The sequence below is a fragment of the Paramacrobiotus metropolitanus genome, unplaced genomic scaffold, assembly GCF_019649055.1.
Source record: "Paramacrobiotus metropolitanus isolate TYO unplaced genomic scaffold, Prichtersi_v1.0 Parri_scaffold0000045, whole genome shotgun sequence".
In the NCBI taxonomy this organism is placed as follows: Eukaryota; Metazoa; Tardigrada; class Eutardigrada; order Parachela; family Macrobiotidae; genus Paramacrobiotus; species Paramacrobiotus metropolitanus.
In genome coordinates, this window is record NW_026570265.1 from 973,712 (window position 1) to 986,167 (window position 12,456).

General features: G+C 50.8%; 1 protein-coding gene across 2 annotated transcripts in view; it reads left to right on the forward strand.

The window, feature by feature from the left end:
- Positions 1 to 12,456, forward strand: part of LOC129591305 (voltage-dependent calcium channel subunit alpha-2/delta-3-like) — a 38,050-nt gene that overhangs the window by 6,734 nt on the left and 18,860 nt on the right. For both annotated transcript variants that reach the window (XM_055486909.1, XM_055486910.1), the window contains 7 exons: positions 230 to 291; positions 539 to 627; positions 712 to 864; positions 948 to 1,221; positions 1,395 to 1,504; positions 1,629 to 1,786; positions 2,033 to 2,208. In XM_055486909.1, coding sequence (XP_055342884.1) covers positions 230 to 291; positions 539 to 627; positions 712 to 864; positions 948 to 1,221; positions 1,395 to 1,504; positions 1,629 to 1,786; positions 2,033 to 2,208 — 1,022 coding nt within the window. The remainder of the gene's footprint in view (positions 1 to 229; positions 292 to 538; positions 628 to 711; positions 865 to 947; positions 1,222 to 1,394; positions 1,505 to 1,628; positions 1,787 to 2,032; positions 2,209 to 12,456) is intronic.

Genomic DNA, 12,456 nt, shown 5'->3' on the forward strand with positions numbered 1-12,456 from the left:
ATATGGTCACTATACTAACCACTACGCTGCAAAATGTGGTAATAATTTTACCAGATAAACATATCTAAATGAATGCAAGGACTTGAGAATAAAAGACTTGTATACGGATGCAGATTTATATGGCAGCAATTTGTGTCAGTATACTGTAAAATACTAGTACCGTTAGAAATTTTTCAGATTTTCCATTTTTAGGTGTAAAAATCGTCACCAATCTTTCTTTTATCCGTAGAAACGTGTATTTGAACGGGATTATCAGTATTATTATACCTCTCTTCCTCAAACACCCTTCAGGTAAATAAAGCACGTACGTCAGTTGTGAGTTATGAAATCTGTGTGTTCATAGTGAATCTAAAAGTACCTCGAGGTACTGATCTAATAGCTATGGAAGCTAGGCTCTACTTGTTATAGCGCACTGATTGATTCATAAATTCGAAATTAGAATTATCTCAGCTAGAAAATTCTGCTTTATAATCATTTACTCTTAATCCAAGTCCCGCAGCACAATATTATTACAATGGCAGCAATATTATTAATTTAGCGTTGCCATTGCAATTCCAATTGGCATGGGCAGACCATATTCTGCAAAACTTCGAATCGGTGGAAAATTTCCTGCGATTAATATTGCCGGTATGTGATGGCAAACAATTTGACATTACCCTTGCAGAAATGTGTTACAGTGCTAGCTGCCGTGGATAAATTCAGTTGTTATAGGGTTCCTCCAGAACACGGAATGGACTGTACATCCAAAGTGGCCTTACTGCAAGCTATCATCGATAAAAAAGCCAACCGATACCGTTACGCTTTTGGACAACAAAGCGCACGAACAGTATGCAGTGGATAACAGCGAAAACTCAACCCAAACTTGTGCGAATAACCATTCAGTATACATTGTACTGTGGAGTTATATCTATATATCGTATTAAAGTGCTCAAACCAGAAAATTTTAGGTGACGTGGAATTGACAGAGTCACTGGCATTTGACGCAAAAGCTACGTTTGCAGCCGGAAATCATTGGTTTGCGGATATTAAGGAGCACAGTGACCTTTACGGTTTATACGGAATCACCACTTGCTTTACTGTAACACGGGCTGGTCTGACGCGGTGGAAGGATCTGAGAAGACCGGTGATAAAATTTAACTCTACTGATTCCACAAATAGTGCTTACGATTTAGCTTACCTTGACGATCTCCCGTCCAATTCGACCGACAACACAACGTCAAAGTATGGTTTGGAATGAGGCCCTATGCATGCAATTGAGTTTTTTAGCAAACTTTTTAAAGAAACGATTGCTAAACACGGTTACTGCTTCATTTCTGATTGGCCCTATATACATAACGTTACCTACAAGTAGATGATGTGAATATATGGCATCACGGCCCAGTTTGTGTTTGTAGACACTTCTTCCACATATTCACCAAAGCTGTGGACGAAGCATTTTACGAAAGGACCATAGCAAGTGCAGCGGATGTTACAATCTCGCCAATGATAGTGCCTTCCAGTGATGGTAGGCAGTCTTGATTATGTCTGGGGCAGGAAGCATAAGCAATACCTTGGGACCTTTATTGCTTCATTTCTGAAGCAAAACTACACCATTTTACTTTTATTCAGGAATTGGCTATTTGTTTCAGAAAATAACAATGTTAAAGTCTCCCGAGATGTATTCATGGCGTCTCTGCCTGTTTTTATTGGAGACGAAAGCCGGAAACAAGCACCAGCTGCTGTGACTGGGATCATGATGCGAATAAGTGGACTGAGAAACCTTCTGTTGCAATTATCGAAAAATACGGTGAATGATTCGTAATTTTTTGCCGTATAAGTTCTTGCACAGGTGTCAAATCTACTGTACACTGCTTTCCGGCACAAATCCCTCATATTAGTACTCCTGCTTTCCATTCATGAGGAATGAAACAGCGCTGTATCCACCTTTTATAATTAATTTTGTGTTAACATAAAAGCTGCATGCGAAGTTGCTGAATGCAGTTGTTGACAAATTTGGATAAATACAATATAACAGAATAATTCTGTTCTACAGTGCAACGGATCTTCCAGCTGTTTATCGTGCCATAGTCCGTCAATTGTGTGCTATTTATTGGATGAAAACGGATATGTAATAATGGATAACCGCTATCCTGAAAATAGCGGCAAATTTTTTGGTGCATTAGAAGGGGAAGTTATGGATGCTCTGGTGCAATGGGAAGTCTACAAAAGGTACTGAAGTAAAATTAGGTAGAAAGTTTTGAAAACGAAATTGTTATCTGACCGTGCAACGGTAAAAAATTGTTGATAAATGGTGTAACAGGCAAGCGCGAGGAGATCACGAGTGAGCTTTATTGTACGTAATAGCAGGAAAGCTGCGTAATAGCTGCGTAATAGCAGGAAAGCAAGAACAAAGCACTGATGGCTAATAGCAAGTGATGCTGAAGTGGGTTCTTGAGCGTCTGTCAAGGCGTGAAAGAAGCAACTGGCGGCAAGCACGTGGTGTGTGCCATCAGCTGTGTGATGATGCGCAGACTGGACTCTATCCAACGCGAGCGTATGAACGCTGAGTCATACTGCGAGAGAGGAACGAGAGAGCAAGTGTGGCTCAGTGTATGCGCTGCGTATATCCGCTTCAGCGGATGTGAGTGCAGTGCAGCAGCACACGTACGTACAGCGAGAGAGGCGATAACGGCAAGCATGAGTGCAAGTACGTCCAGTGTGGACCGTACGCACCAGGCGCAGTCGTACGCCTCTGACATGCCTCTGGGCGGGAATCCGAGCTCCTGCGAAGGATGCTCCGACTCGGTACCGCACCAGTACCGCACAACTCTCCAGTCGGACCCAATGTGGGGTCGCTGGTACGCGTCCTCTAGCAGTGGGAGTCCGGTGTCTGGTTGACCGTCCCTTCTTCACTTCCAGACCCGTGAGAGGAAACCACTCACGGCCGAAAAATCCGGAAGCCGCTCGGGCGTTTCGTTGGACCGGTGATGCTTCTGTTGGCTGGCTTCTTGCTTCTGTTGGCAGCGGAGAACAATGTGAAAGAGAAATGTAATGAAAGTTGTATACAGCGCGAAAGAAAGTATGAAATAAAGTTTAATCACAATTCCAGTGAGCAAAAGGGGTTACAAAACAGATCTGTTAAAGAGATCGAACTAGGAAAATACAATTCCGTTTGTTAGGAGAAATGCTAAAAAATGCAAAAATCTGTCCGGGGGTCCCATTCCGACTAGGATGACGTCCACGGGGCAGTTGAGTCTCCACGGGGTCTCCTGTCCACTTTCATCCGGTAAGGTTGGGTCCGGGGCATCGGTTCCCGAGTTACCCGTCGTAACCGGTTGCATCCACCGAGGTCAGGTAAGCACGGTTAAACACTTACTTCCGACTCGTATCCGTCCATCAGGGATAGAGAGGCACTGTTGCGGTTGCAAATGCCGAAGCATCCTCTCTGAATGGGGAATAGGACCGAGGTCGGTTTGACCAAGGTCGGCCTACCGGTAAGTCGACCGGCGGCTGGGGAAATTCGGCTATGTTCCGAATTCTTAAAGTTCAGGTCGGAAAGAGCTGTATGTAAATCATGCGGCCTGTGTGGTCGTCATGTACAGCGGTTCCGTTCAAAAAGTGGTCGGTTGCAACCGTTCAATCTGCTACCACGAGCCTAGTCTGGGGTAATCCGAGTCGAACTGGCTCGAAGGTCCGATCGGAGATAATGGGTTTCTTCAACGGGAGTGCCGAGTCGACTTCCATTCGAGGTCGGCTATCCCATCCGTTGGTGGTCGACTAGGGTTGACCTGCAATAACATGCCCATATGGGGCTAAACAAGTTCCTTCAAGTCGAATTCGTCCACCGCAGACAGCTGTCGATCTTCTTCCGTCATGTTGACTGGAGTTCCGATTTCCGACTTGTGGTCGGTTATGGTTGACTTCGGAAGGTCGGATGAACTATGTTCTCATCCGTCCGAAGGTCGAATTTTTCCGTTAGGAGGTCGGTTCTCGACTTCCAAATGTCTTTGCCGACTTGTTGTCGTATCCTTCCGACTTTTGTGCGGTCACTTCCGACCTTGGTTTGCGGTCGGTTAGCCATGTCGGATTTCCGAGGTCGGCTATTTTCCGACTTCCCCAGGTCGGATAAACTTTGTGTTTTATCCGCCGAAAGGTTAAGTTCTTCCACTGGGAGGTCAATTTCTTACTTCTGATTGATTTTCCGACCTGTTGTCGCGTACTTCCGACCTCCATCTGGTGACTTCCGACTTCCGTTTGAGGTCGGTTGGGCTAGGCAGACTGTACCACTACGCCCAATGTGGGGCTAGTCGGTAGCTATCAAGTCAACTTCTCTGACGTGAACTCTGGGTCGGATCCGAGCTACTGTTGAGGTCGGTTAATCCGGACGACTTGCTTCTGGGCCGCCAGGTCTTGCGAGGGAGGAGTTCCTTGGCATCTGTTGGCCGGTTGGCTGGCGTTTCATCATGCACTGCGCTCGCTCACGACGCTAAGGGTCTTTGTGGCCCCGGTTGCCGAGCCGAGCTCTTTGGTTTAAACTTCATGCACATGCAAGTCCCTGAGGTCGTCAGATCCGATTCTTCCATTTTGTTTTGTCGCGAACCTGTGACGCCTAGCCGCTTCTGTTGGGGGTAGACGACTCACGTCCGCGAGGGGAATTTTCCTTTGCCGCTGACGAAGACCGACTGGCTGGTACTGTTGCGGGCAGGTGGTCAACGTCATCGGTGTTCGTTAGGGGGGTGCGGACCGAGTATTCTAACTCAGTCTGCCTAGGGTGTTCCATTGGAGACATGGGGAAGCAGGTCGCGGCGGAGTCGTTGGTACACCAGTATCCAAATCACCGTCGCTGTTCCTCTTCAGGGAATGGCAGCACGTTCAGAGACGCGCGTAGTCGTGGTCACCGGTGAATCGGCTGGTTTACCCGATATACCCGGGGGAGACTGCGGTTGATCTCCAGGTACAGAGCCTGTAGGTCTGGATTCAAACGGAGAATCCGGTTGAATTACCACGTAACTACTGCCAGTTTCCATCCATTTTCCATAGTCGACTTCTGTTGGCCGCTATGGTCGACCTGTGTGGTCGGCCGTAATGTCGACTTCTAGTCGATCTGACTGTCGTTTCCAAAGCCGACTTGTGTAGTCGGCTTGCACAACCGACCTGTGTGGTCGGCTGATGCAGCTTATTCGGGTATGTTCCAGGTTGTGGGTGAGGTACGAAGTCGACCTTTGTGGTCGATACGAGTGCGCATAATCGAGTCCGAGTCTTCCTGCGCTGTTGGCGGCTCGGCCGAGGGATTTCTGCTGTTTACAATGGTAAAGGCTGCTCGGCTACCCGGTTCCGAGGTTGGCCACGGATGCTTGGCAAACATGGCGTGAAACGCGCGCAGCGACGTGTTTCACGCCATGTTAGCGTTATCCTCTCGGTTTATACTCCGGAGTCGGTTGGCCGGAGTAATCTTCGTAGCTGACCGTGGTTAACGGCACTGTGTTTACCATGTAACGACGTGATCAGCTCCATGTAACGCGGATTGGGGCTTCTGTTGGCTCCAGTGGTCGCAGAACGTGGTTGACGATCTGCTATGTTAGCAGATGTGGTTACGATCTGCTCTTGCTATGCTGGGGAACTGGGGTCGGTTGCCCAGTTCGTTCCAGGGGATTCCTTGGGGGACGTACCGGTACGGTGAAAGAACCGAAATACCCGGGTCTGACCACTCGTTTCCGGGTCCAACCAAAGAATCCGGCCGGCTTGTACATGGTTAGTCGGTTTCCATGAAAACTAAAGAAGTATCCATTCGGAAGTCGTTTCTCGACGGTGCTGTTTCTCAGCTGGACTGTTTCTCAGTCAGGTCGGTTCTCGACCATGCCGTTTCTCGGCGTTAAGTTCCCAAGGTTATTCCAAATGGGGGATCGAGTTCCAGTGTGGGAGCTCGACATTAACTGAGTGGGACTTCGACGGGTTTATCGCCGCCGAAGTAATCTTCTTCATCGTCGTCCGGGCCAGGTCGGTTGTGCGGCCGGATGGTTGAGTCCTTTGGTTTACAGGTCGCCGAGCCACCACGCTGAGACATCTCGTCAGTCTCATCGGTTTCCTGGCCTGAACGCTCCGCTCTGCCCTTCTTCGATTCCCTGGCCGCCTGTTTTCGGAGCCGCAGCGCATATGGTCGTGCACCGGGTGCTATGTCGTCCGACATCCAAGGTTCGTAGGGTGACGAATTAAATCCGCTGGGCAAGGTCTTCTTTCGTCGGTACCAGCTGATAAATCTGGTCGCGTCGTCGCTGGGATCTATGTGATCCTCACGAAAGGCATACTTTGTCGCATACCGTTCGTGGGTGTACAGCAAGTCGCGCATCCAGACAGCCAGGATAACACTTCTCATCGGTGTGCCAAGTTGGGCTACGAGGGTCTCCACAGCCGCTGGTATCATTTCGTTCTGGTACAATCCATACAGAGTATAATGGCAAAGGTAGTTGCCAAGTCGGGCTGCGAAAATGAATCGCAAAAATGCCGTGACTCCGTCCTGAGCCATGTCAACTTCTCCTTCTGGAAGGTACTGGGTTAAATCCAGTGCTGCCCGAGCCGCGGTGATTACAAAGGCTGGGTGGGCGTCCGTGATGACGAACTGGGCAATACTCTCCAACTCGTCATGGGAGTATCCCCGAGCCCCTAGTTGGTCGCGCGTGTTCCGTCCGGGCTATACAACGGTACGTTCAGTAGGACCGGGTCAGTCATCGACGGTAGCGCATTCGATCTGGTATATGGGTGTTCAACATTCGGCGCTGTGTGCGCGTTCATGTTGAAGTCGGATTGCCACTGGTGCTGCTCGAACAGCGTCTGATATCCGGATCGGACGAGGAATTGACGAAGGTTTTCTACCATCCGCCAAATTTGTGGTCGGTTCCGTTCCTCGTAATTCATGACATTCATGATATGGTTTGTCCGTTCGGTGGGGTGTAGCATAACGACCTCGATTCCTTGTTGTCGAGCGCGGTCGTAGCGAGAGTCTTCTCGGATTGGCACTTCCACTTGTGGTAGTTGTGCCATCTGGTCAGCTACATCAACGTCCATTTGCTCTTGTTGAGCTGCTGGTTCAGCTTGGACTTCGGCCGCTGGTTCTGCTTGTTGAGCTTCCGGCTGCTGGTCGGGTGGGACAAAGTTACGTTTCGACTTATTTGTTAAGTCGACCGTGAGTCCGATTCCCGTTTCTCCAGATCCGGTTCGTTTCCCTGGTGGAGCTCTGGTTGGCTCTTTTCCGACTTGTCGAATTACGGCTCATTGTTCTTTGATTCTGTCTCGAAGATCAACCGGACCGATCCTATGTCGGAGGTCCTGTCCCGCGAGGTTTTTACTCGGCCGGCGCTGCTGTTGTTGAACTGCCGGTTGAGTCCGAGTTCCTTGTTGGGGAATCTGCTGGGAAACAGTTGGACGGGCCTGTGTGACCACTGGCGTTGCCCTGTGTGGGATTGCCATCAACTGTTCCTGAGTTGCCGGTGTGAAAGTAACTGGCTGTTGAGTTCCGTCCGGCATATTCATCATCATCGTTATAGATGCGCCCGTCATCGGTCGGTTCGGATCTCCGACGAAGACATCGCGTATGGTGGGGGTCAATTCTCCGGCTGTTGGGAGACCCTGTGTGGGTGTCTGTACCCGAATCATTATTTCCGGTTCGTAGTCGGTCGGTGGTGGATGGACTCGCATTGTGGCGATCTGTCTATCGACCTCCTTGATTTTCTTCTGGTCGTCGAGTTGACGCTGCAGGTCCAGCATCTGACGATACTCGAACAGTCTATTCGTTAAGACTGGTGGTCGAGTTTCTTCCCATCTCGGATCGCGGGCTCGTTGCCGCTGAATTGTGGCCAAGTTATCCTGTTCATGTGACTCCAATTGGTTGATCAGGTATTCTCTGCCGGCCAGATACCGGTATGCACTCAGATTGCCAGCGACAACATTCAGGTAAAGTGCCGCCGCCTGAGCTCGGTGTTGCGCTCCGGTGCCGGTAATTCTTTCATTCGTAAAGGATACGATGCACAGCGCGCAGGGCATTCTGTTGTTGTCCCGCGTCTCGTTGTCCATGCACTGTTGGCAGTCCACCGTGTAAGCTTCCGTACGAGTCTGTCAAAACAAGAGTCAGCAAACCGTTTCTCGGTTGCATGCTATAAGTTACGCCCTATAATTACTACGGTCGGGCCAGGTCGGTTCTCGAACTGGTCCAAGACGCCTTTGTGGTCGTCTAATGAGGTAAGTCGACTTCTGTTGGTCGATGACGCCTATGTGGTGTCAATGGAAGGAGGTCGGTTATGCCTCTCTCCCAACGCGTTCTGCGTTTCCTCATTCCCGTGTGGGGACTTCTGGCGACTCGAGCCGACTTGCTTGGTGCGAGTCGGCCAACTCGGTCGGTTGTGCCGAGGTCGGTCGTTCCTTCGGTAAATGTACGTGTCGGTGGATTGATGGGTTTAAGGCAACAAACCGTTGGCCGCCTTGGACCTGGTCGGTGTTCGTGGCGAACCGCTGTTGGTAAAACGCCTTCGACAGGACGAATTCCAAGTCGTCCTCCAAAGAATATTTTTTTCGTCCGGCGGTCGGGTCTGGTTTGGCCTTGTATTTGGGGTCGACTAGCTGTGGTTCCGCCGTTCTCCATTCGAACTCGAACCGTGCCACAAGTTGGTGGAGGATCTCTCCCCGAGTGAGTCCTCCAGGATGCCAAGACATTCCCATGCACGCTTCGATGGCGTGTATCCACCCTTCATATGTTGAAGGAGCCGGGTCTCTCTGAGCCGGTGGGAACTCGTAATACATCCGCTTTCCGCTGGTGTATGTTCGTATCAGCTTCCGTGCATGGTATCCCAGGTCGCAGGAATGGCGTACGTTGTTCTGGCTGAGTTGTCGCCAGTCGCCCTTTTCATCTGCCTTCCAATGTTGGAGGAGTTTGAAGGCGATCCTCGGTGTGGCAAACTTCGGTCCACGTGTCGCAAGGGCCTTCAGGGCGGCGAATGTGTACATCCATCCCGCATCGTATTCCGAGACGGCCGGTTTTGGTCGCGAGGCCGATTTAATGCCGGTGTACTTCAGCCTTACGTTGACCAAAGGAGGAATATCGTCCGGCAAGACTTCTATCGTATCTTCATTAAAGTCGGAAAGAAGTGGCCGGTGGTCGGAGTCGGGCGTCAATGGTATTCTTTGGCCGTATTGACGAGGAACGTATACTCCGCCTTCGTCTTCATTACTTTTGGAATCGTCGGCCTTGTCGCCGCTATCCTTCTCTTCGGGTTGTTTATCCGGTATCTCCGGTTCGGCCTGCTGTTGAGGTGCCGAGTTCGACGGTGGTGGAGGTTGACCGTTCTCGTCGTCATCGTCATCATCGTCCTTCGGCGATCCGTTTCCAGGTGTTTGGAAATCTTCGTCATCGTCGTCGTCATCGTCTTCCGTTTCTTCTTCGGATGACGAAACTAGTTCGGATGACTTCGGTTCTTTCTTCTTAGCCGGTCTAGTCGACTTTGTCTTAGTCGACTTGGACTTTCCCTTCTGTTGGGTAGAGTCTTCCGGTTCCGGCGAAAATTCCATCGGCGAGGACGGTGGAAGTGACTGTACGTCCTTCGGTATAAACCGTCCTTTGGCACTTCGAGTTGGTTTGGCAGTACTTGCTCGTCCCGTCGGAGCTGATGCCGTACCGACATATGTTGTCGGTTTGTGGGGTGCTCGAGGTCGGGTTAAGGCTTGGACTCGTCTCTGTGACGACTGTGCAGCCGTTCGAGCTATATGCAGCAAATGGGCTGCATCATCCGACGGTTGTTCGTTAGAGTCACTGTATTCTTCGGTCGGTTCCGTGCCCGCCGGAGGCTTGTCTGTGTTGACATAAGACATCCGGAGGTTAAATTCACGCCGATGCTGTTCCGGTATGAAGTTCGGCACGGTATACCGTACGGGCACATCGCGTTCTGCGTTAGTCGTCTGGAGAGTATGTTGCTCGACCAGGAGCGCGATTCGTTCGCCTATCCTATACGTAATGATTTCGTCGATATTCCCCTTCTTATCCATGTACATCACGTTGTATACACGGGCAATTTGGACCAGAGTCGATCCGCGGGGATTCCGAATGTATCCGATACACCGTGCAATTCTGGTCGGTGTGTCGTCCGCATTTCTTGCCGCTGCACTTTTAAGTGACTTGATGAGATCCGGTTGGATAAGTTCAGCCATCCGTCCCCATTGTCGGTGGACGGCTACTGCTAATCCGTAATCGAGGGTCCAGGCGACGATCTGCATCATAAGTTGATGCGTCAACCATTTTCCGGTTTCGCCTTCGACCTGTATGTTGTTCGACAAGTCTTGTACCAAGGACTGATAGATGTCCGTAGCGTTTTCCTTTGCACTCCGAATACTACGGACGACTTCGACGTGTACTCGGACTGTGCGAATCAAGGTCTCCACCGGATCGTCCGGCTGTTCGTCCGGAAGGCGTTCGCGTACATCGTCGGGAGCTGGCCACTGTGATTCGTCAGTGTCCGCTCCATGGTTAAACATTTCCTTCATGTCGCCTTTGAATCCTTCATATGGCTCACCTTCTCCGTGGTCGGAGATTGAGTCCTTATCCTCGATATCCGAGACCTGATCGGATTCTACATCGGACTGTTGCTTCGATGTGGAAGGCTGAGGTTGTTCGGGCGGAGTCGGTGGTTTTGGTGGGTTCCGTAGCCGACCTCCTGAAGTCTTAACCGGCTTTGTGCCGGTTCGTTCCATGACTTCTTTGAATTTCCGTTCGACCGCCTCCTTGTCGTGCGGTTCTTGAGCCTTCTCTTTCTGCTCGGTCCTTTCTGGGCCGGCATCCGAAATGTCTAGGTCGTCAGATGACTTATGCCGCTTGGCCGGGTTGGGCTTCGGCGTCTTAACCGTGGAGTCCGACTTCGGTTTGGCCGGCTCCTTGGCTTCCGACTTGACTGGTTTCTTCTGTACTTCCGTCGTTTGCGGCTTGGCAGTTTGTTTCGCTGCTTCCTTCTTTGCCTTCCGTTTGTCCTTATGGGACTTCGCGGAATTGGCCGAATTTATGACCCGTGCGTCGAGATCATCGTCGATCTGGACGGAAGGTTGTCTGGTCGGAGGGGGAACTTTCATTTTGGCGACGGGTGGTTGTACCGTCTTCTTGGTCGACTTAGGTTCCGGAGCGGTGATTTTACGTGGAGTTGGTGTAGCCGCTTGTAGGGCTTTAGGTCGGCTCTTTTCCGCTCGGTAATGTTCTCCCATTCGTTTCATAACGTCGGCCATCTTCTCGGTAAGTCGGTCGTGGTCGCGCCGAGCTTCCGTGGTGTTTCCAACTATACTGGCACGTCGGATTCTCAACGAGTGCCAGAGTTCCCTATCCTCAGGGTACGCCATGTCGATGCAGACGTCCTGTTCCAACCTCGTCAAGTCCTTTACATGTTGTAAAGCCTTGTCGTTATGGAATTCGCGCGACGAGTCCTGAGGTGGTCTCTCCTTTACTGTACTCCGTTTGGTCGGTATGTTAACCGACTCGTTTGCCGACTCGTTTGTTCGAGACTCGTCTATTGTTAGACGTGGACCGGAGTGAATGGAGGTCGGCTCGTCCCTTTGTGGTGACGTTTCGACCGTAGTTCCGACTCGCGCTTCCGAAGGGGATGTTGTGTCCATCGCTTCCTCGGTTTTCTTCGGTTTCGTCGGAGTGTTCCGAGGTGAGAACCTAGGTGGTTTCTCAATCGTCGGTTGACTTGGCAGCTTAGTCGGCTGGGATGCCGATCGGGTCGGTGAAATCTGTTTTACCGGCGATCTACCACGTTTCGGTGTAGATCCCTTCGCTGGTCCCGCTGCCTTTTGTTTAGTGGAGTCATCGGAGTCGTTGTTGTCCGCGTTCTCCTCTTCTTCACTACTGTCCGACATTGTTATCGGAATCTTCTCGGTCACCTCTTCTCCGGGCCGAGGTTGGATTTCCAGTGTATAGGCGCCCGGGTTGATGCTCGGATTGCGGAGACGTTGAATTGTCTGGATCATGTTCGAATCCAGTGGGAGTTGTCGTAGCTCCTGTTTTCCGCATCGTAAAGTCACCAACCGTCTTAGGACTTTGTCTCTGTCCTGAATTGTAGCGTGGATCTTCTGGGCCATTTGAGTCTGTTGCTCTTCGGTCATTGTCCGATCTCGGATACCTCCTTGAAGTTGTGCTTCGTAGAGTATCCGTTGAAGGTCGAGTGTTTTAGCTTGGCCGATTAATTTCTTATGGACGGCCGGAGTGAACAAGGCTTTCGCTCCCATTACTTTCCGTGACGGGCTCGGCTTCTCTTCGGCCGGTGGTAGGGAAGACGGAGTCGCCTTCAGGATTTCCAAGAATTGTTCCTTGGTCCTGACTAGTGATGGCGACTTCGACGGGAAGAGCCGCCTGCGTGGTCCGTGCTCTTCGACGTTATCCGTCGGTTTTGGCTTCCGTACAAACTTTGGTGAATTCGATCCGCCTGGTTGGAGGATAAGTCGACCATCGGG